This window comes from Oryzias melastigma, linkage group LG13, assembly GCF_002922805.2.
Source record: "Oryzias melastigma strain HK-1 linkage group LG13, ASM292280v2, whole genome shotgun sequence".
Taxonomy (NCBI): domain Eukaryota; kingdom Metazoa; phylum Chordata; class Actinopteri; order Beloniformes; family Adrianichthyidae; genus Oryzias; species Oryzias melastigma.
This window is the reverse complement of record NC_050524.1, coordinates 22,022,438-22,046,681: the sequence shown is the minus strand read 5'-3', so window position 1 is coordinate 22,046,681 and position 24,244 is coordinate 22,022,438. Positions and strand designations below refer to the sequence as shown.

The 24,244-nt window shown below is 39.6% G+C and overlaps 1 protein-coding gene across 1 annotated transcript in view; it reads left to right on the top strand.

Moving 5' to 3' along the window:
• The window catches only part of LOC112149163 (cytoplasmic dynein 2 heavy chain 1), a 108,980-nt gene extending 87,567 nt beyond the window's left edge, over positions 1-21,413 (top strand). The window contains exons 87-96 of the mRNA XM_024276666.2: positions 66-283; positions 463-567; positions 4,514-4,630; positions 7,092-7,199; positions 7,345-7,446; positions 11,774-11,863; positions 15,721-15,830; positions 15,912-15,993; positions 18,738-18,854; positions 21,022-21,413. Of these exons, the coding sequence (XP_024132434.1) occupies positions 66-283; positions 463-567; positions 4,514-4,630; positions 7,092-7,199; positions 7,345-7,446; positions 11,774-11,863; positions 15,721-15,830; positions 15,912-15,993; positions 18,738-18,854; positions 21,022-21,183 (1,211 nt within the window). The 3' untranslated portion in view covers positions 21,184-21,413. The remainder of the gene's footprint in view (positions 1-65; positions 284-462; positions 568-4,513; positions 4,631-7,091; positions 7,200-7,344; positions 7,447-11,773; positions 11,864-15,720; positions 15,831-15,911; positions 15,994-18,737; positions 18,855-21,021) is intronic.
• The last annotated feature ends 2,831 nt before the right edge of the window (positions 21,414-24,244 follow it).

Below are 24,244 nucleotides of genomic sequence, written 5' to 3'. Positions count from 1 at the left end.
TTTTCTTATAGGTTGTTCTGGTTCTTAAACCCATTACGGTCGTAACTGTTTGTCTTTCATCCAAGCTGGTAAAACGGTCCAGTGGGAGTTTGTCCACGGACTGTTGGAGAGCGCCATCTACGGCGGACGCATAGACAACCCGTCAGATCTTCGCATCCTGCGCTCCTACCTCAAGCAGTTCTTCTCTGCACGGTTCCTGTCCTCAGCTGGACAGAGGAACAGCAGAGGAGACGGGAATGTCTTTCCGCCTCAGATCATCCTCCCGAGCTCCTGCTCCATTTTGGTGAGTTCTGATTACACGGCCGTGAATTCATGCAGATGCAAACTTTGCTGCAGTGAAAGTTTTGCTTGTTTTCGCTTTGAAGCTTCTGCTGAAATATGTTTGTCTCCTTATGAGCACTCGGAAGCAGCCCTTTGGGAAACATTTGTCGGGGACTTGTGTTTGCCTATGCATCTTTCCAGGACTACCGCAGAGTGATAGAGAACCTCCCAGAGGATGACAGACCTGCATTCTTTGGTCTTCCCGCCAACATAGAGCGGTCCTCTCAGAGAATCATCAGCTCCCAGGTGCGCTCTCTATCTCACCGACCAGCTTTCTATTTATTTCCATGCGGCTCACACAAACAAGGAAGAAACCTCTCACAGTGGGGTCATTTCTCATTCATGCTGTATTTCAGAGCATCTTTCCATATAGCATGTAAAGACTTTCCCCAGAGAGTCTAGTGATGTTTGACTTTTTCGGTGTTTTAATCAGGTTCCATGTGATTAAGTTCAGCAGCAAAAGAATAAACAAACCATTCCTCATACCTGGTAACAACACTCCAATCCAGTAGGTCTGAGGTACTGATATATCTGAGCTATTTCTGGCACGGTTACATTTATTTCTATATTCAAGAATAAATTAGTCTCAAGGATGAAACGAAAAAGTTTTTCAGCCCTTATACCGCTTAATATGCTGACATGATCATGAAGGAATTGAGTTCATTGCTGTTATTTTTGTTTATTGTTTTTGGATCAAAATACAGCTTTAGGTTTTTTTTTTTATAGAGAGGAATAAACAGTACACTTAAAAGTTCAGAAAGTTGGTTTTTCATGGTATGGCCCCTTTAAAGGAACACTGGTTATCAACCTATAACCACCACAGGCAAGGTGGGATTCAGTGTGTTGTCCAAGAACTCTTCGATACATGGTCAGGTAAGGTGGGAATCAAATCTGCAATCTCCCGAACAGAGGTCGACCGCTGTACAGCTGGTCCACAGCCACCATAAGGGTGTGTAACTTCCATTATCCTTACAAATACTTCATGATACACCTCCCACACAACAATTCATTTTCATTCCATTTTCATGACGTCCCTTGAGGTGACCGTACAAGCCACAAGAGAACTACAAGACACATCTGTGCTCCCCTTAAGATGTGTCCGCTCCTCCCAATGACCCTCCACAAGTCCACCTAAAAACACCCATATTGGTCAACTCCTGTATACTTTAACTTTAATAGAATGAGCTCAGCTGGTTAGATCTTCAAGTATTCATACATTTTGATTAAGAATGGCTGCCATTTTGTGGGTGCACCTCTTGAAGTGTTTGATGATGAGAGTGTGGGCTTCACTGCTTGGTTCGGTTGGAAACTTGGGGGTTTGAACATTTTTTCGTTGAGTTGTTAGGCACTTTTGTTATGGGGGAACCGTGTTTTCAGGGAGTAATAGTGTCAGGGTTGCTAGTATGGTGCAGTTTCCAAAGGTAATGCTATAAGTGCACAGTGTTTGCGCATATCTAGAAGGTGTTAGCTTTATGTCATATTTTTAACATGCTATAAAGGTTGAAATAATTATGTCATTATTGTTGTAACCCAACTTAATACATATTTCAGAAAGAAAACTAAATTTGTAGAGATAACAGAGTGGAAATGTTTGTATTTATCTGTAGTTTTGCCTGATTCTTCTCCACAAACTGGAAGAGTAATTGACGGTCTGCATGCAGCGTTTGTGCACAAGTCCTTCACTACTGTCAGTGTGATCTGCTGATGACAGGAACAACAAACTCCCTTCCTTTGTTGCTCAAAATCCCACTTATGCAAATCTGGGTTTGTTTCTGCCCCCCCCCCAATCCGTCCTCCACATGTGTGATTATCTGCTGTCACCCGTCACTGCCATTTTCATGCTCTCTCACTCCCGTCCTAATATTTTCCAACAGACTGCTGTCCCTTTTTTCAGGTTGAGTATGTAGCCGTTCATACACACTCTCCAGCTGATACCACTCATAATCAACGTGGAAGTGAATGATCCACTTTTTGGTAAAAAATATCTGATGCCATCTTGTTTACAGACATCGGCTAAAACTATGTTCGAGTTCTATGGCAAGAATCCGATTTGCGCATGAGTAATTCCTGATTTGTAAACTGTGTGCATGTTTGTATGTAACTTTTGATTTTTGTGTGTGTAATTCTTGATTTGTAACTCATACAATACATTTTGTGCATAACTTTGTGCACTTGCAATTATGTATTCATATGCACAAAAATGACAAAATTAAAAAAAAAAATACAAAATGCAGTTTACACATTCACAGCTTAAAATTACAACAGGTTGAAACTAACTACACACAAATCTTTAAAAAGTACGCACAAATCGCCTGTTGCACATACACGACATTTATGCACAAATCTAATTTACAACTCTTTTCACATCTCCAAGATTCGTGTGTAGATGTAGCGTTAAAATTCTGCTTGAATGCTCGGTCATCAGAGTTTTCTTATTAGCTACTTTTGAACTTAGATTGTGAATCATATCTGATGAAAACTTTACATTTTCCCACTTTCTAGTATCCTTCCCTATTCTTAGTCTTTCGTTTAATCAGACAGCACTAGAAAATGGTAAATGCACTATATATAGTGGAATAGTGAAGGAATTCGGACAAACTTAACACAAAAGTGGAAGCATAGCTTTTATGCCTGGATTTAAAATTAAGAGAACACAGGAGGGATTGTTAAACACAACTAAATGAGGTTATTTTAAGTTGAAGTTGTGAGAAAGCAACAGCTTTTGTTTGCTCATTTACTTTTTATAATATGAAGTGATTTCATTTCTCTTTAGCTGTGCTTTTTGTTTGGTCGTGCGTAAATCACTAATCTCTTCCCACTTCCTGTTTTGGAAACAGGGTTACATTTGATGCATTAGCAGTTTTTAAGAGCTTCTACTCAGTGCCTCCCATGTTTTGCAGCTTTAATCAAATTTGTTGATTAGCTGAGCTATTTTGTTGAATTCTTACACTGAACTAGTGTGACACTTCCACTTCAGTCTTAACAAACGTGTACACTTGAACATGCACATAGACTCTGTCCTGAGAAATCCTTTCCAACCAAAAAAAGTGGTTCTTACCCTTAGCCTTAGACCGAACTGGCTTTATGGGTAAATTTGAGCTGAAAAATGGGCAAACCTGTATAGAGCATGGAGGTGCCCCCCACGAAATGTTAAGGTCATAGACCGCTTGGTGAACCCGTAGAGAGAAAATCTTCGTGCACATTTTATCCTACGGTCATATTGTGGGTGACAGGTCATAGTGAACACTTATACAACACATAAGTTTAAGTTGCTAGGAGGATGTTGGTGAGACACAGGCATGTTGTACAGATTTTTTACATTTTGGACTCACCCCAACTCTTGTGACTTTAGTGCTGTTAACTCCTAACTGCATGCAGCCTGACTGTTAGAAATGAGGATATTAGACAGATTGTAGTTTGCGTTGCCATTCTAAGGGTAGCATATTGTAATTATGTAACACATACACACCCTGTGTAGCTATATGTAAGGTCTGCATCGTGCTAATGACTAAAGTGTGGTGTAAGGGCACTGTATGAGAGCATCATCCTTACATTATAATTGCATGTAACTACCATTAGTCCTACTGAATACCTCGTGATATACTTGCCACATGTATGACCATGGTCAAAGTGGATCTGGATTTGGACCTGGTGGTTTTGACTCTGGCCATACCAGCACTTCTGGTTCCAGATATTCTAGTGGTGGTTCTGTTTCAGCTGTACGTCTCATTTTCATGACGTCCTTTGAGGAAGCTGTTTGAACCTTATGGGAACTGGGAGACACACCTGTACTGGCCTTTTCTACGACCCTCAATAACCATCCAGGGGTCCAGAGAACCCCAAAACACTCTGCACCTGTTCGGGGGGTTGTGACAAAGGCTCAGACATAATCCTACAGGGAACTTACTTCTCCTCAGTCATGGTTTTGTTTGAAATACCATGAGTTAGAGTGACGGTTTGTTAAATATTGCTGTTTGCTTATAAGGTCAGAGTGTTTTTAAAATACCAAGTGCTTTTCAATTATGTCTCTTCGGTTTCCACCATAATCAGGAATACTTGCAGGAACACTGCTCTGTTGTTGTTGTTGTTGTTGTTGTCGTTGTTGGACTCCCTTTGTGCATAAAACACACAGTCAGCGAAGCGATCCATTTGTTTGCTATGTTTTCTCTTTGTCTCCTTATCATTTAAACAGGTGATTTCTCAGCTTCGTATCGTCAGCCGTTTCGTGGCCACAGGGTCAAAGTTTGACCGGGAGCTCTGGTCCAACAGTCTTTCACCCATCCTCAACTTATGGAAGAAACTCAATCAGGTTAGTCCTTTGCTTTTTTATATTGTTTCTTTCCATTTGTGCTGTTTCTTCCCCTAAAACTGTTGATTTCAATATGTAGATGTTGATCCTTTACATCGAACTGGACTTTATCCCTTATAGCAACTTCGGTTCTGTTTAGAAGATAAAAAAAAGCTGTACTTAGAATTGAAATGGATTGACACTTATGGAGAGCACAAAGCCTCAGGATTCCAACAGTATGAACTATTTTAAGACAACAATGGTTGAACCATTTTGCATTGTCTATGCATTAGAGAGTAGCCCGGGGATAATTGGAAATTAGTAGTCAGCAGCCGTCACATGCAGTGTAACAGCCTCTGGCATACCCACTCAGACAGTTCTGCTCTGCACAGTTGCTTAGAGACCAGCGTTTTTCTTTTTTTGGAAAATCAAACGGACATGTACCTCCAAATTCAATAATTTAACCTCCATAATTCCAGTTTCTTGCCCAGCTTCTTTTATGTCATCTCATGTTGTAAAGCACACATGCATACTGCTTAGTGAGCACTTTTTGCCTCCCTCTGCCTTTCAGCCTCTTTCTATTTTTTTCCCTTGTCGGTTCTTTAAAGGCAAATCTGTCTGAAAGCTAAATGAAGGCTGTATCACCTGCTAACTTCCTTTAGATGACAATTTACCACTTTCTGCTTTCACTTTCCTTGTTTATTCAGTCTGGCTTATTAGATATTATTTAAAAGGTATCATTTTTTAATTTACTTTTTTGTAGAGATATGTGTTTATTTTATGCTCAGCAGAAAAGTGAGAGCTGCATGACAGAACTCTGCTGTTCGAAATTCCCGTCTTTTCAGGGGTGTGTTTGACAAAAACTTGGCAGGCTGTAAAAGTGGGGTGTGTCTCAAACGATGCCGCTTGGCAAATTCTACAAACAGCTCATCAAAATCATGACAACTGCACAGTTCAATCATCTCTTAATGCCCTACAGAAATGTTTGTTTGCTTTAACCCTTGTGCTATCATAGGCATGTTGACATTAAAAGTGGGGTCATCTGAACCCCATAAGACAGCGCGCTGAACTTTTTTTTTTTATTTCAATAATTTTTTTATCTTCACTGGTGTCTGTGGCAGACATGAAATCCTGTCCACCTATTTGTCATGGGAGTAATCACACATTAAAATAAGGGTGGGGTCATCTGGACCCCATAAGATACCACGAGGGTTAGGATTAAGGTCCGCATGAAAACTAATGTACTAAATAACTTGATAACAGACAATAAAGTGCATATGATTACTAACATAACTCCCATCTCCACTGATATTTCACTAAAGCCCACATTTAATATTTTTTTAAATATTGAAAGGTAAAGCTTTACCTGCAAAAGACTTAAGCCTCATTTCCACTGAGCAGTCCTGTCTAGTCCAGTTTGGTATTTTGAGCGTTTCCATTATTAAATGGGCCCATCAAACAGTATTAAACCATACCTCTTGGGAAGCCCCCACGTGTTGTAGTCAATAGAAAAATGCAACGTATGTTTGGGACGGAGCCACTGTAGCCACTCGTTGATTGGCAGAAAGTGATGAAACTGGACCTTGCCATATCAGACTTTAGCGTACTGTAACGCTCAGTGGAAACGAGGCATAAATTCTTCAGAAAAAAATGGTAGTTGCGTTGTTGCTTTAGACGCAAGGAGCCTTGCGTCTAAGGTAACAAACACTTGTTTGAGCTGTAATTTATTGAAGACAGGACACAAATGATCACCTCTAGCTCAGTGGAGACATTAAGTGTTGATGTTAGACTGGGGGCGGTTCTGGCAGAGCAGATTCTTCCTGGAGGGGGCGGTTCACATCATGATTACATCATCATTAGGTCAGCACGTTACCACCCGCTCGCAGCCCCGCGCAGATAGCGCAGGTTTTTATAGGATTACTCTTGAATTCGTGAATGGATCAAAATACCACTTTGGGGTTCTTTATAGTGAGGAATGAACAGTATGATACACTTAAAATGTCTAAAAATTTGAATTTTCATGGTAGGACCTCTTTAAATTTTAACAGATAAAGTTTTACCTTCAAGTGATTACATTTCTTAGACTCCTTCTTCGTGGAAGAGGAAATGATGGTGGTCTCTCCCAACAACAAAAAGCACTACAACAATCAACACTTGCAATTACTTGTAGCTGCCAGCTTAATCATGTGGTTTTTGGGTAAAAAGCCAACCAAGAGGATTAAGAAAAAATAGAGAAAAAAACAGGTTTGGAAACTAAAAAAGTTGGCTGACAAACAACAGAAAGATCTCTAATTCTACTGTTGTCCAACTCAATACTGTCTTAAAACCTTTTTTTTTTGTCATTCTTTCTTTTGTACCCAATATTTTAAGCGTTGCCTCTTATAGTCTGAAAATCCAGAAAAAAAAATCAAGCATCTGTTCCTCAAATTCTTTTATTCTCATTTGAGATACACCCTAACCTTTTCCATATTGTCTCTTTCAGGGGTCAACTCTGATTCATCAAAAAGTGGATCCACCTGCAGAAGGTCAAAGGTCACCGATCTTGTCTTTCATTGTTTTGGAGCAGTTCAATGCCATACGCTTGATCCAGGTGTGCATCAGTCTCGGTCAATGTCTTCATTTTTTTGTTGTGTTTTCTTTTAAAATATGCAATTAACCCCCTTAAGTGAGCATAGCTCATTAAGAAAAAGCTCAACAAGTTAAGGTAAAAGTGTTCCAACCTATTTCTGTGACAGAATATCCATCAGTCTCTGGCTGCACTGAGCAAAGTCATCAGAGGAACCCAGCTTCTGACCCCAGACGTGCAGAAGCTGGCCACTGCTCTGCTCAACCAAGAGGTGAGACCATAAAATCTCAAGACATTCAATTTAAATGGATGCAGATGGTTATGATGATTCATATTGACATAAAGTTAAAAACAACTACAGACCAGTATCTGTCTTTTGTGTTGTCTTTTTCTCACTGGAATATTGTCATATTTAGGCTTTAAAAAAAGGACATTTATGACATTATGTGATACAAAAAAGTACATTGTGGTTAAATGTAAATCTCTGAGTTTCAACAGTGACATCCCTATAGACATTTTTGGACCTTTGCTGTATTTTTTATCATAGATTTTCATTTTTATTTATTTATTTATTTTAGCAAAACGATTTTTTTTCTTATCTGCTCTCTGTGGAGATGGACTCTCATTCTAATGTGAACTTTAGGCCACTACAAGAAATACACACGACGTGTAAAACTTACTGGTATATTTTGCCAACACTAAACACATCTGTGTATGCCACCTGAGCCAATTTAAGAAAAATAAAAAATAATAAGGTAAAAAAGTGACAAACTTCCAGCTTTTAGTGCTTCCATGTGGGGATATGAAGCCTTGAGCAAATTTCTTTCCTCACCATGTTTGTTGCTTTTCTTTTGATACTAATCAGCAGGTATTAGACCTCATGCTGTTGTTTACAAACCAACTTTTTCATTTGCTTTTAGTTTCTCTTAATGTCTCAGTTTTTTGGCTTTGAACCAATACACTACATTATTTACTCTGCAACTACTAGTCATTCCAGGTGCTACATTTTGTATTTAAAAATAAAAACAAGTATGTTATTATTTTTCAATATGTTTTCCAGTCCTAAACTCCCATTTTTGATATGAATTTACACCACAAAAATTTCCAGCACAGAAAACCAAGTATCAATAGACAGAATTAGCAACTTTTTTTGCTCCTTTGCCTTTTCCTTGTATTTTCATAAATCATTCGATGATGTCAACAGTTGTGCGTAGTCTATACAAACACCCTTTCATAAAGACAGAGCTTCAATTACCAGGAATTACTTGAAAATATAAACGTAAAAAATTGTATGGAATAAGCAAAAATTGCATGTGTTTATAAATTTTTTCAGGTTGGGACCACTGTTACTCACAGTTGAAGCTTTACTTTTTGATATTTAAAAAATCTTTCATGTGAGCTAAAAAAAAAATTATAAAAAGGAGTCAAAGAAAATATTTTGTCAAAAATCATTGGAGAGGGGAGTTATATTGGTAAAAATCCGCACTTTGTTGTATGGTATCAAGATACTAGTTAATCGATTTGGCAATATATCGCGATATTTCATTTGGCAATACTTGGATCGATTTAAAACGTCAACAAGATGATATTTCAATAATTATTTATGAGCAAAAGTTGTTAGCACTTTATTGGTTTAGGAACTTTGATTCTATCGTGTGTTTTTTTTTTTTTATATATCAGCAAATATTGTGTTGTGGAAATCAGACAGTATTGACTGTTCCCTTTAAGAGCAAATATTTCTTAATTTACTAAAAGAAAAGCAGCATGAATTTGTTTGGGTAAAAACAACTTGTAAATGAGATACAGTTGCAGTGCTTATTGTGATCATCAAATAAAATGAATGATGCATTAGTATTCAGGTAGAGTTTTTTTTTATTCTTTAAAGAAACAGTGAAAAATTGTTCTGGTACAGTCTTGAGACATATGTGATATGTATCGTATCGTTAGATATTTATCGCAATATGTATTGTATCCCCAGACCAATACACACCCCTATTGTTTAGTTCATTATTTTTCCTCCAGATCCTAATCTGAAAGCAAACAAACATTTCTGTAGGGCATAAAGAGAGGATTGAACTGTGCAGCTGTCATATTTGATGAGCTGTTTGTAGAATTTGCCAAGCGGCATCGTTTGAGACACACCCCACTTTTACAGCCTGCCAAGTTTTTGTCAAACACACACCACCCCTGAAAAGACGGGGATTTTCAGCAAAACAAAAAGCCGTTCAAAATAAATTCAACTAATTTAATTTTCTTTGTCCTTGTTGCCTAAAATGAAAAGATTTTTTCCTGACAATATTGAATTACTGTAGTTTGTTTGAAGGATTTGTTTATTTTGAAGCATTACGTACTTCCCTTAACCAACAGCCTTTTAATTAAATAAGAAGATAATTATTTCCGCCTATATTTATTTCTTCTCTACATCTAAATCTGAAAGCATTTCAGTGTTATCTGTTTAAATCCCATGTTTTAGATACCACTCCTGATTGATTCAGAGGAAAAAATCCGGATGAGCTGCAAAGATGATTTATATATCTGGAAGATGGACCGTCTGCGGTCGTAATAATGTAAAAGTATATGGCAGGCGCAGCCATGAAGAGATTGGCTCCACCACTCCTCTTCTCAGCTTTGCAGTAAAACATAATTAGATGCTTGGAAACGGCCCAAGCTACCCATCGAAGGAGAGTGGTAAGCAGTGCAGCAAAGCAGAACAGCAACTCGGCCCTCCGTCAGAGTAACGATCATTAGTATGAAGATATCATGAGTGATGCTGAGACCAGTGATCAATCAAGAAGTTCTTCAACTCCAGCCACAGTCATTCAAGTGTCAATATTTTATTTTCAAGGACACATTTAGCCTAAAGTATTTGCTTAATAAACACAAATAAAACCATTGTTTATCACATTTACACTGCTTTTTAGGCAGCCTAAAAATTGTAAAAGAACATTAATCTTAAGAAGAAAATCATTTGAATGTTGTAAAATGATTTGTCCATGCAGCTAGTCATTTTTACTTAACAAAAAAAGTCTTATAATGAGATACCAAAATCTAGAAACAAGCATTCAAACAGTATAAAAAGCAGTTAGATAAACTTACTTCAAATTGAACATCCTAATAAGTATTATTTTTTTGCTATAAATTAGCAAATGGTTTGTATCTTTTGAGTATTTATGATTCCAGTTGTAGTTCATTGTGTTGATGTAGTTCAGAGTGACAAAAAACTAGTGTAGTGGCGGGGAAAAATAGATTTTTTGGATGCATCGATTATGATCCATGAACAATTCAGCATCGTTTAATGAATTTTAAATAATAAAAAAATGTATGTTATTTAAAGTAAAAGTAACGAGAGGAACTAAACACGAAGCGTTTTTCACTCTGACATTTTTGAAGAGTACACAAACGATTTGTAAACATAAATTGTAAAATTTTGTTTCCAAAATAATGACAATGAATGCCAGTCAAACTTTAAAATAATATTCTTAAAATTGAACCAAAAATTGCAGTGAAATTTTAGTTTATTTGAGTATTAAATAAAGTTTTTCTATTGTCAACCATATAATAATAATTTCCTTATTTATAGATCCTACCTTTTAATGAGTCCAAAAATAAAACAAAATTCTCGACTGTCCTGATTTTTGTCAATAAAGCTCGGAAAGGTGCAAGAAAAGTTAAAGCAACTTCCAACCTGGTAAATTATCTTGTATGTCTTAAAACAAGGTTTTATTTTTTTGCAAGTAGTTTGCAGTACTTGGTGTGTTTGGGGGTTTAAGCTCATCAAATCTAATCCAAACGTGAATACTTTCCTATAAGAGAAATAACTCCTAATCGACAGAGTGTATTTGTGCCTGGCAGCACAGACAGTGTTGTGACTTGAACCTGCATGTTTGTCTCTGGAGTGTAATAGCTCACAAGCAAACAGCGGGGGGGCTGAAAGAATGATTGACCTACCGCAGAGACGCTTACAAAGTCTCTTTGTATTTCAATTATGACTAGTGAGCCTGGTTATATCACAGCCTCATTCACCCCGCTGCAACTCTGCCTGTATGTGTGCCAGCGCAAAATCCCATTATCTCTGTTTTCTATTGTTTTCATTTACTTAAATAGCCTATTTATATTCCATAGTTTGTAATGTTCCACTGATGGGGCCTTTTATTTCTGCACCCTCACCTCAAGATTTAGCTTTTGGTTCTTTTCCTTATAAGGCAAAGCTTTCTGAACATTTATGATAAACTTTTACATTTCGTTTTAAGATAATTTCTTTGTATTAACACTTAGCCACAAGGGCTCAGAGGATCTAGTGGTCCACGCTGTCCTCTCTTTTATAAATACTCCTATGCATCTTTATTTACAGCAATGCAGTGACTCCAAGGATGTATTGACCCGTGCATAAATGCTTCAAGTAGTAAGATGTGCTCCTGCAGAGCAGCTGCAGCTCTCTGGACAACAGATTTGTCTCCTAAATAGAAGTGAGAATAACTCCTTCAAACACACAGCTGCCCAACCTTAGCACAGTTTCTCATTATAGAAGGAAATGCAAAAAAAATGTGTTTTTGTTTTCTTTTTGTTTTTGAACTGACTTCTTTTTCTGTGTGTGTTAGTGTCCCATAACATGGCAGAATAAATGGGAAGGACCAGAAGAGCCGATGCAATACCTCAGAGCTGTAGTCACTCGGGCTCTCGCCATGCAGGTAATACTCCGCTGTGCACGATGTGAAATGACTTTTTCTCTACTCGGATCCTTTGCTGTTTCTGCACAAAAACCAGAACAATGTCAAACATAAAAATGAGCTCAGCATGTTCGGCTGAAAACACGAGAGTTAGTTTAAAAAGGTAAAGATCTGATAAATTACACAAAATCTCCTACTAAAATTATATGGGATTAATACTTACTTTATGTTTTGCTTGCTACATGAGAACGCTGTCACAAGCCTTAAACTTGGTGCTTATTGAATTGTGATTTTTGGAGTATCTGATGTTCTGAAGTTCACTTTCATGTTGACCTGAGTCTTCATTAGCACAAATATGCAGGTTTTGTCTCTTTTATGTAGACAGGAAATTTATTTTGGGGGATTTGTGGTTTACTAAATAGTTGAATGAACCTGCACCTCCAAAAAAAAAAAAAATAGCATTTCTATACTAACTCCCTTTACTAACTGGGTCATAAATCTGTCTAAAAGTTGAACTTTCACTCAAATTGTATTTCTTTACTAAAATCAATATGAACCAGGAGCAGACAAAAAAATTCAGTTTAAAAAAGGTCATATTTGTGACATAGAAAATAAGCTCCCTGCTCCGCTCTTATGCACCCTTTTGTAGAAGACTAGATCTGTGTACGTCTTGGTTTCCTCGTATGAGCTCATATCTGACTCAAAACTGTATGGCTGGATAGCTACAATATTACTCGTGTGAGGAGCTGTAAGCTAATGGGAGAGCATGTAGTAAGAAAGCTCCAGTTCTACTGCTCTGCAGAACTATGTCCTAGAAAACAATACATTTTTTTTTTATTTTGGTTAAAAAGATCATAAACATAATAAAAAGATGATTGGAGGAGATCTTTAAAGGCTAAAGTCACTGAGCGTTTTGTCCAGAAGAAGAGGCGTGTGGACTTCATTTATAAGTAAAGGTTAGAGCAGATTGTGACTTATGTGTGTGTTAGAGAGTGTTCATCCTCTACAGTTCTGTCTCTATGTTATAGTCTGTCTATAGGATTCACCTAGGGGTTTTTAGGAGCCATACTGAACCACTGTATGTTTAGAATCTTCCCCTAGCTACCAAGGTCAAGTGAGCCCCATATGGTTTAAAAGTGGGCAGAAAATGTGGGCCCTGAATGGGTTTGTCTACAGTTTTGGTCGTGTCCCACCTGTGTTTGCCCCACATTAGATTAAGTGGGAATTAAGTGGGCTAGCTAGCCAGCTGCCTGGTGTCTACGGTGAACAGAGTAGCAAGCTTCACCGTCTAGAGCCCAGCACAGGAAGCAAGAGGCACCGCTCAGGTGCCAGCATTCTGGGCGGTGACCCCACCACCTCTGGACCGTAGCTCACTACGCTGTCCACTTAGCGGCTGGCTAGCGTAGCGAGCCACTGAGTTCCCACTTAAGCCAATGTGGCAAACAAAGGTGAGGCCACCACGGAAACTTCAGACAAACCCATTCAGGGCCCACATTTTCTGCCCACTTTTAAACCACGTGGGGCCGACTTGGCCTTGCTGGCTGGGCAATATGAACCCGTTATGTTTATAAGAAGAATTGTGTTATTAGAAGTGAAACATAATCAGTAGCTGGCAAATAATAGACGTCATGTGTTTGTAAATATTCATGGCACTTTAAAGCTAATTACTCATTAACTTCTTTGGCATTTTTTGTGAGCTCTGTTGGATTTCAGATTACTTTTGGGCTGGAAAATTGTGACTTTATCTGGCAACACAGGCTATTAACCTCAGGGGGTAAAAACAAAATCCACAGTGAAGTCAAAACATCTAAATCCCATCGTTTTTACAAACAAGCATCAAAAGATCTCCACTAAACCCTTTCACATTATCATCTATTCTGGAGGGTTATCAGTACTGATGAATATTATGGGATTTTACTGTAATACTAAAGATCAAAAGACTCTCCAGGTATCTTAACATGAGGTGGAATAATTTATTTCTTTTCAAGTATCTTCTGAAGTGTCAAAGAATCCCTGGGTTGAGAGGGCTTCAAAGGCTTTTAGGGTGATCAGGTAATGCACTTGTTGTAATTATGCTGGACATTTCTGATGTTTTCATCTAGATTATGTAAAAGTCAAGTGTCCGCAAGATTTCAGCCCAAGTTATGTGTCACAGAGGGATGGAGGTGGGCTGTGGTGGAAACGCCTGTCTTTCTCACTCAAGTGTGTCTGACTACCTCAGAGCGCCTCAGCAGACTATAAATGCACACAGACACTCAGAGATTCACAAATAATTTATTTCTGTGTGCATGTTGGCGTGGAGGCATTTTAATATCCGTGTGGAAGTGCGAGCTCTACTGCCTTTGCTGTGTCTGTCTGTGTGCTGGCCTTCCTGCCCGCCCATCTGTCTGCATGCGCGGCGGCCTGACAGCTCTCACTTTTTCTCTCTGCTAACCTTCCTGTCTACCTGCACCCCATCTGTTTCCAGGTCTGCTCTGCTTATACCTGTCTGTTTCTGCCCATCAGAAATGACTGATAACTGGGTTAACAGCCTGTTATACCCCATCAGCCAATCAGTCTAATAAAGGTGGAACCATCCAGACATCCGGATCTGTTGTTGCTGATCTGTTTAACTGACAAGAGGCTGGAGTTAGAATGAGAACTGATGGGAGCAGGAGACATTTTTATCTGCCTTTTATTTAGAGTATAATGAATTTACTGGTGGGCAAAAATGGCAAAAAAAATGTTTTTTAATGAAAGACTATCAGATTGATGGATAGTAATGTTTAAAAAATTGAATGTTTTTTTTAACCTTCATTGCGGCTCCTGTAGACATAACTCTGAAATTGTTGAAAGCTTTTTTGTTTGGAAAGTCCTCGGAAAATGACTTCTGCAGCTCTGACAGAAATGAATTATAAAAGTAGAGCAGACAAATTAAAGTCCGGTAAGCTGACTGAACTGTGCTGGCTGCAGATTTGGTGCATTTACTGAACATGACTGGAAGTACTAAACAAAAAGCCTCCTCTGGTTGCTGTCGGACGATAACACTTCAGGTGTTCCATTCCTCAGATGTGAACATCAGCAAACTTCACAACAGACATTCAGTTCAGTAATTAACTTATTTGAAACTGTAATTTTCTGTATTCATGAATAGAAACAACTTCAGATAGAAATCTGCACTGTTTGTGTGTGTGTGTGAGGATTTGTGCGCATGCATGTATGGGTTTTTAAAACTGTGTGTCATCTGTGCATGCTTGTTTGTGAGTCGAAGGTTTGTATGTGTATATATGGATGTGTAGGGGTGTGTGTGTGCATTCTTGTTTGTGCATCAAGTATTTGTATAAGTGTGTTTGTGAGCATGTGTGTGTTTATGGACTTGTGTTTGTAGACACACGTGTGTGCGTTCATGCTTGTGTGTGTGTGCGTCTATGGGTGTATGTTTGTGTGTTTGCGTGCTCGTTCTTTGTTCCCATTAGCAGGTAATTGAGGTTGTTATCAGCGTGTTGATGTGGTGAAAGGCGAGAAGTGATTGAAAAACCTCTTAACCAAACACTTTTAATGACTTGTATGTTATATGAAGCCTTTGCATTCCACAAACCCGCACACACATGAACGTCAGAAACACACATCCAAGTCTGTTCTGATCGTTTATTAACTTCACAGAATAGAAACTGTGATTATTAAAGAGAAATGCTGAGATCACACTTTTTTTTTTTGGTGAATATTCTCATTACACCGTCTGAACGTCAGCTAAACCTTTTTCCCTGACTCCTGCTGAAACTGATTTCATGCTTGAATTAAATGTTGTCTTGGAGTGTTTATTTGTAATTTTCCAAGAGGACGGTTCATTAATCTGTGTGTGTGTTTCTTGGTATGTTTGTATTCCGTTTTGCGAGCAGAGCTGGGTGGAACGTGCAGGCAGACAAGCTCTTCTGTCCAACATCCTTGATCTGTCAGAGCTCTTCCATCCAGACACCTTCCTCAATGCTCTGAGACAGGAAACAGCCAGGTAACCCCAGAGGCTCTCAGCTTTATGAAAGCCAGACAGAGCTGGACCCACAAGCCTAAACAATCTATTTTTTTTTTTTAGATCCTTGGGTTGTTCTATGGATAGCCTGGTGTTTGCGTCGTCTTGGAGGAGTCCGCTAGCACAGGCCAAGCTGCAAATACAGGTACCATCCTAATGAACAGATTCTAATGCAGGTCAGGCCTGCAAACAGCAAACACTCCGATCCAGCTGCTGTCAACAAAGCGCTCCACGCTGGAGGGATAATTGTAAAGTAATTGAGTGAAAGACAACAAGAGCAGATTACAGATAAGAAGTGCTGAGCCAACAGCAGAAATCTGAATGCCAGAATTTTTTATATTTATTTAGAACAAGTCTGCTTATTTTGACCATGTAGTTGATAGGCAGAAAAACCAAAGATGAAATGTTGGAAGTATCCTGGTAGTACACCACTGCTTTCTTCTCTAAAGCCCCAATTGCCCTTATGGGTAGATACAGAATGTCTGTGGGCGAGGAATGGATACTAAACTATTTAAAATATCAAACAGGCTTTTTTTGTCATAGAGTACCAAACCAGCATGCTGTTACTACAGAAACACATGATTCCTGTTTAAAAATTGTGAAAAATCCATGGATGAGCAAATCTTTCGTGATAACCCAAGCGAGATCTGCACTCAGCGTTTTATTGATTTTTGTCCTTATTAAGTGACAAACACTCATAACTTTCAGCTGCTCTCATGGCGATGGCAGTTTTTACTATGCTTAGATTTTTTCTTCATCAGTAGGGAGTAGGTTCAAATCCCGCCTCCAACTTTGGTATTTTGTTGAATCTTTTTTATTTGGATATTGAATCTATAAATTACTCAACACGCATTACGATAAATATTAATCAAAAACACCAGGATAATTCTCTAGATTTTGAATGTCATTAAAATGTCTGAGTTAATTTTTTAGTAATAGCTAAGTTAAAATAAGTTAGGACAAATAAATTCTCTCTTAAACCCTTTGTTTAATACTTGTTTTGAAAAAAATATGTTCATATGAATAAAAAAGAAAAAATCAACTATGTATTAAAAAAAATTAAAACCATCATCGTAACTCGGATTCCTACTGAGTGGAAGTGCAGGACAAACTGCCATTGCTACAAGAGAAATCGAGTGTCAGAAGTGTTTGCTATTTGCTGAGTACATTTTTAAAAATAAATATATTCATATATTTTCATTTATTTATTTTTGACGGCCTGCAATCTATCGTATCATCCTCCACGATTGACCGGTCTATCGCGATGGACATAATGAGCGCCCCTGGAGTACAACATTGGTTGAGCTCGTTGAGAATGTTTACACATTGTTTTCTATGGGCATGCAGCGAGCAACAGGCTGTAGTGAACACTTATGCAACAAGTGTGTGAAGTAGGTGAGACACAGGCGGGATGAACCATTGTTACCCCCTAAAAAATCCTGCATACTGCACAATGAGCCTTTTAGTGCTAGAAATGTCAAAATTAGGCAATCGGAGTGTAGTTTGTTTGGACATCCCACAGCCACTTGCGCATCATGTGTATACCCCAAGACTGGGAGATCTTTATTCAGGTGGTGGTGGTGGTGTGGTTGAAGTAACAGCCAAGATCCCCAAAAATGATCTTGGTCCTTTCCTTCTTCATACCCAAATCAAAAGTTGTAAATGGGGTTTAAACCATCAAGTGGTTCTCGTTGCTGCATCTCCTTTAGTTTAATTTTTGGAAGCAGACCGTACACTCTCAGGTGTGTAACAGGTAGTAACAGCATCACATACATTAATACTGACTATCACTGGTGTTCACAATACACTCACCGCACGTACAACAGCACAATGGTACATTCCATTGTCATGATGCCCCTTGAGGTGATAGTATGATCCTCAAGAGAACTGACCCAAACATTCTCATCCCCACATATATTAATGTACGGTTAAGGACCCCTCCCCTTAAAAAATTGACATTTTGGGGGTCCCCAACTCGCTGTTTTTTGTCTAGCTGGCGTGTAGTTCCCAGTAAATCATGGGTCTCTAACCTTTGGGCCGCGAACCAGAACTGGTACCCTAACCCAGTACCGTTACACAAACCCTAGCCAAGTTCCGGTTTGCGTCCAGTACAACGTCTGGTATCGGCTCTGGTCTTGTACCGCATCCGGTTCCGGGTTAGGGTCCCACTTCCAGTACTGCATCCCGAGGGTTGTGGTTCTTTGATTTTACGGATAGCCAGCATGTCAAAAAACAATGAGTTGGGGAAACCCATTCCGTACATTTTTGATGCGGAGGGGTCCATAACCAAACCTGAGAATGTGCTGAACTGCTAGACTCACCTGTGCTCCCCTTCAGATGCAACCACTCCTCTTTACAGGTGCCCTGTGCCCCCCATACAGGTGCGTGCGATCAAAGGTTAACCTAAAAGTGATGTAGTTGTTGCATCTTTCCTGTCATGCTTTAGGACAACAGTCGTTTTTGAAACAACTCATGGTGCATTTCAGCCAAAAGAGAAAGGAAGGGAGAGGGAGCAGCTGCAGGGAGGGAAGAAAAACACTCCAACATCTAACAAAAAGAAGAACAGGGATAATTGCTGGAAGCCGATGATCTCTGTTTCACACACACACACACACTCACACGTGCGAAGATTTATCTCCCAGTTTTCTGGCCTAAACTGGTCATTTTGTCCATAAATGCTTGACTTGATGCCAGACATGTGGACTTTATTGCCTGTGGAAAATCCCTCAACACTGGCCTGAATGAAGGTGTTTTTGATCACGTTTTGTGCTGCATCTCTCATGTCTCTCGTTCGTCATCTGGTGTGCTTTTCCTTTTTTGCACATAACCTCACAGTATTTCTTCTTTTTTATGTCACTGTTTTCATGCACACTCTCTGCCGGGTTTCAGGTTGGGGGTCTGCAGTTGGAGGGCTGTCGTTTTGATGGCGTCCATCTAAGCGAGAACCAGCACCATTCTCCCAGCGTGTCGGCGGTTCCAACATGCTACATGGCCTGGGTTCTACAGGTACCTTTGTGCTTTGGAAAATGGAAAAATTAGAACTCTTTTTATCAAATCATACAATAAGAATCTTGGACAGATATTTGGTGTTTTTTGAGAATATAAACCTGAAATGCAGTTGTTAGTCGATTGGTTTATTTGATGATGACAAATACTAAATATTATATATAAATAACTACTCAGATGGATTCATATCCACAGTGTTTTTACGCTGTTGTCTACAGATGATGAGAATTTAAAATAGTCTTCTCAAACCACCCCAGTGAGCCTCACAGTGAGAACATTTGGACATCAGCATCATTTGTAGGACGAGGCTCATGGCCTGCCTCGTTTAAATGCCAGACGTGTTGCATATCACATGCATCCCTGCGCAGGTTGAACTTTTGATGGACTGGCTCCTTCTTCTGTCAGTCACCGTCCGTCTGGTCAGCTCGTGCCCCGTCTGAAAGGAAAGGCCTGCAGCATTTGAGCACGGCCTCCTGCGGTGTCAGACACCAAGACGCTGGGTTAGCTCCCAGTCACTCAAGCATCTGTCATAACAACCGGCCGCTGTCGCTTAGTGTCATCTTTCTGACAACAGCAAACCTGTTCAACCCATCCTGGGATGTTTCCGGGTCAAAAGTCGAAGTTTGTACAAGTCTGTGTTTGCCCCTTCCTCGTTTCTTTTGTGTTTGCATTTTTGTCACAAGCAAACGGTTCAGACCATTAAATACGTGGAAATATTAGACACAAATAATAAACAAAAAATACTGTTTTAAAAAAAGGAGTTTGTTATTAAGAGGACAAACTCCACAGCATGCTTGATGAAGTTCTGGACTTTGGTCACTCTAAAGCAGGATGTCAATCTCATTTTGGGTTAGGGGCCACATTCAACCAGTCTGATCTCAAGTGAGTGGGACCAGTAACATAATAGCAAAATAACCTCTGGTCAACTTGTTATCTGTGGCTTTCTTTTTGTTTCATTTTTTTCTCAGTTGGAAAAAAATGCCTCAACCAACCAAGTAACATAATCACTTATTATAACATTGTTTATAATGTTTATTTCGTTATCTCTTGTTACAGCGGTATTTCTTTTCCTTTGCTTCCCCTAGTGGTAGAATTGCACATTACAATCATTTCTTTAAAGAACCATATCTCACCACAGGAATGGGCTAAAAACTTGTTTTCTTCCCCCAATATCCTTAAATGTTTTTCTCTTCATGACTGGGCCGGATTATTAAACAACTATGCGGGCCGTATGTTTGACACCCCTTCTCTAAAGTCTTCATGTTGCTCTTCTGTATCCATTGAGAGGGAGACTGGGTCAGTGTTCTGTCGCAGAACCTACATTTTCTTCTGCTTGATCTCAAAATGATCCCTTTGCAGTGATTTAGCAGACTACAGAACTTTGGCTGACAGACATGGATGAAGCTCATTTCTGCTCTGAAAGATCATCAGACCCCATCCACGCATTTTCCCAGGATGTCTGCACATCAGGAAGTTGTCCTTTGTCCTCCAGAACCGCTTTAGCTCCTTTGTAATCTGCAGTCTCTTCATGCTCCGATCCATGTTTCTGTATTGAAGGATAACAGTTATCACTGCTGTTCTCTGGACGTGGCTCCAAAACCTTTTCCAGACTGATACATCTCAAAAACTTTCTTCCTCATTTGTTCCTGAATGTCTTTACATGTCAGAATCTTGCTCTTTTTAAGAGGATTCTTTGGTTTCCTTCGCTTTATCAGGCATGTCCTATCAAACGGGTTGTTAGATATTGTCTTGTAGTAACCTGAGCTGGTCTGGTTGGAGAAACTGAACTCATCTTTTATTTTACAATTACATCAAACAACTTCATTAAAAAAAACTAATTGTTTGATCGAAGTAAACATTTTGAAGGAATTGGTTGGGAAAAACACTTTTTTCATCACTTAAGTCCCTAACTTCAGCTATCTGTCTTCAGACAGTAAACCACTTAAAGTCGACGTTTCTGAAGAAGTACAGGAATCTTTCTTCCCAGCATTCCTTTCACTCTGCAGAGCTGTGGTTACGTCTGTATTCCACAGACTCGTATTCTGACTGAGTCATCAAACCTATGCTGCCTCCTCTGAATGTCAGCCTGCACTCAAAGAAGGAAAGTCTCGGCTGAACGATCACAGATCTCCGTCTGTGTTCTAACTCCATGTTCCTTCCGTTCTAGAACACCGCTGCAGACCGTCCTGCTTCAGAGGAGAGCATCTGGCTGCCGCTGTACACCAGCTCAGAGAGGGTGAAGGTGGTCACACACATCCCTCTGCCGTGTGGAGCAAACGCCAGCCACTGGATTCAGACCGGAGCCGCTCTTTTTCTCAAACAGCAGTGAACACAAGTCGTTTTAGAAAAGCCCAACTGATAAAGATTGTTACCAAACACGTTTTTAGTTGCTTATGGGGCCACAGAAGTCAAACTTTGGCATCCGGTAATATTTGGTGTAAAAATGTTACAAAAATGTTGTTTTTTTAAGCTTATTTATTCAAAACTACTTTATTTTCCTAAGAATTCTGTCAGCAGTTAGTGTTTATTAAAGTATGGTCTCTTTAATCATTTCATCAATTCATCTTCAGTTTGTTTTGTCTTCTCAGAATCAGTTAACCAAAAACGTGTTTTTGCATCAGCGTTGGCGTGATCTTCCATCAGTGTGCAGAATTTAGAAACGGTAAACAATCCAGATCGGCTGGAAAAACAAGCAAAAACAGGCGCAGATACACACACATGCGGACAAGTCGGTCCCTAACCGCTGTGTGATTGGCTCTGAGTCGAGGCTGAATGGAGTCAGTGAAGCTGTGATGGATGGCCACAGAGCGCCAAAGAGGAGGAGGGGGGGGGGCATTTTTTAAGGTGTTGAATTGAAGAAAAGGTTCAGATTAATTGAAGCTTTCTTTATTCTCCTCTTAGTATTTTAATTGTGTTAAATCGATTGTGAATAAATTCATGAATGTGGAGTTTGTTTGAGCAGACAGGAAGGACTTGACATGAGGGAGGAGCGGATTGTGTGTGCGAGCACTGCGGTGTGACAAAATGGGAGTGAAATGGAACAGCAGGTTTAAAAAAAAAAAAAAAAAAGTGAGAGGATTGGATTTCAGAGAAACGAGGCCCTGTGGGTCACGGAGGAAAAGAAAGACGGAGGGATGGAAGCAGCCGAGAGAGACGGATGATGCGGGTAACAGGAAAGCTTTGGGAGAGCTGCAAAAAGAGTGAAACGCATGGAAGAGAAGCAGGAAAAAGGCAGGGGCCACAGGTGAGGGGGCAAAGGTTGAATGGAAAGACGGCTGGGAGGGGGCAGGTAGTGAGTGATTCATGTAGGAATTAACAAAAGGGGGAAAACAAAAGAACCAGATGGAAAGTTGGCATTAAAAACACAGCTATTCAAACTCTGACTTCACTTTCCTCAGTGCAGAACAGTGTCACTAATGTTAATAGAAAATAAATAGTAACAGAAAATAAATGAAAAAATAAATAGAAATATGTACATACTTAAGAGCATAAGTAAAGTAAGTTAATAAAGTAAATAAGTAAGTAAAGCAAGTAAGTAGTTAAAGTATGTAAGTAAAGAAAGTTAGGTAAGTTAGCAAAGTGAGTAAGCACAGCAGGTATCTTAGTAAAATATATAAGTTAAGTAAGTTATGTAAATGGTATATATACTGTACTTGTATGGCGTTTTTCTATCTTCCTTAAAAGCCCAAAGCGCTTAACAGTCACAGACCCATTCACACACATTCATACACTGGTGGTAACAAAAGAAAACATGCAACAAAATGCTGGAGGATTATCATCATTACTTTCAGGTGTGCATACTAATCTAAAGGGGCGGGGCCTGTCCACACACACACTCAAATGTTACAAACGTATACCTGTTGTCTCCAAAAATCTTCACATACAAACATGTTAACATATACACAATATAACTATAATTCACACCCTTATGAATACAGACCAACACATGTTAAGCATTTCATTCTGTCATACATGCTCTTTGTGTAAAGGTGAGCTGACACCTGTGCTCAGGTGAATGTTTCCTTACTGCTGTGGATGATGAAATATAAAAGGAGGGAAAGTGCCAGTCATTCACACACCAAGACCCTCACCGGAGCAGCAGCAGTCAGGGCCCCCAGAACCCGCAGGGGATAGCAGATGGAGGATATCTGCCTGCTGGGTAATTCTGTCATCCACCCAGACTGGGGGTCAGCAGGACCGCCACAGGGGCCCCCCATCGCCAGAGGGAGGCACAGGAGCACCAAGAGTGAAAGCTCCAGCCCAGCCAGAAAAATAGCCCCCTGCCGCACCAGGAGGCCCAGCATGGGGCCCCACCCCCCGAGAGAGCCCCAGACGAGCAGCCCACCACCACCCAGGAGCCTTTGCATCTCCCCACCTCAACCCCAGGCACCAGCCAGGGCCCCCCCAAGGGAGACCTGCCTTACATTTCAGGCAACCAGCCGCCATCCACGCAGGACGTCCAGGAGAGAACAAGGTAGGGTCCGCCCAAGGAAACAGTCCAAACATCATTTAAGTAATTTTTACCACATAGTTTTTTATTACTTCTAACAAAATAGTATTATTTTGAAGTATTGATACTCTTACTTGAGTATTGGTCTTGCATTCTCTATCCCTCTCTGCCATGGAATATAGAGATTAAACCTTTAAATCTCACAATGAGACCCAAACACTGGAAAAATGCCACACAATGAGATGCATTTCCAAAGTCCTATAATCTGATTTAGTTTCTTTCTGTTTCATCTGCATTATGAACAAAGCCTGGAGGCTGGTTATCTTCACCACACCAGTTATTACTTTAACAAAAGGTCTGCAAAAACTTTAGTATCAAACTCATACATGTGTTGTCTAGAAAGTTCTCTGAATGTTGAGATGGCTTTTAATCTTGCACACAGAGGGGAAGAACTGTGACGCTGCAGTCAGAGAATATTAGCTTGTTTCCTTGGTGATGGAGGAAGTTTGTCCTTTTTAGACAAACATACCTGGTTCACCGAGGGAAACCGGAGTATTTTTGCTCTGGTGACGCTGTTCAGCAGCTGCTTTTGCTGCGTTTGTTTGGACTGTTAATCACAATCCCACACAGTGTGAGTAATCCACTTCAATACCTGAACATCTTTTTCAGATGCAGGTTGTGTGAATCAAAAAAATAAAAGAAGCATCAATTTACCTCAGCAAGATTTTAAAATAAATCCAAGAAACAGTAAATAAACAATACTTTTTCTACCCCTTTTTTTGTTTCATTAAAACTGGCAGGAGTCACACTGCTGTGACTGAAGATGTCAAGTAAGCAAGATAATCTCTGAATCTTAAACTCCCATGATGGCAGAAAAAAAAACTTCTGTTTTTTTTATTATCTCAATTGACCCCAAGTCTGTTTTAATGAGGGTGAAGCC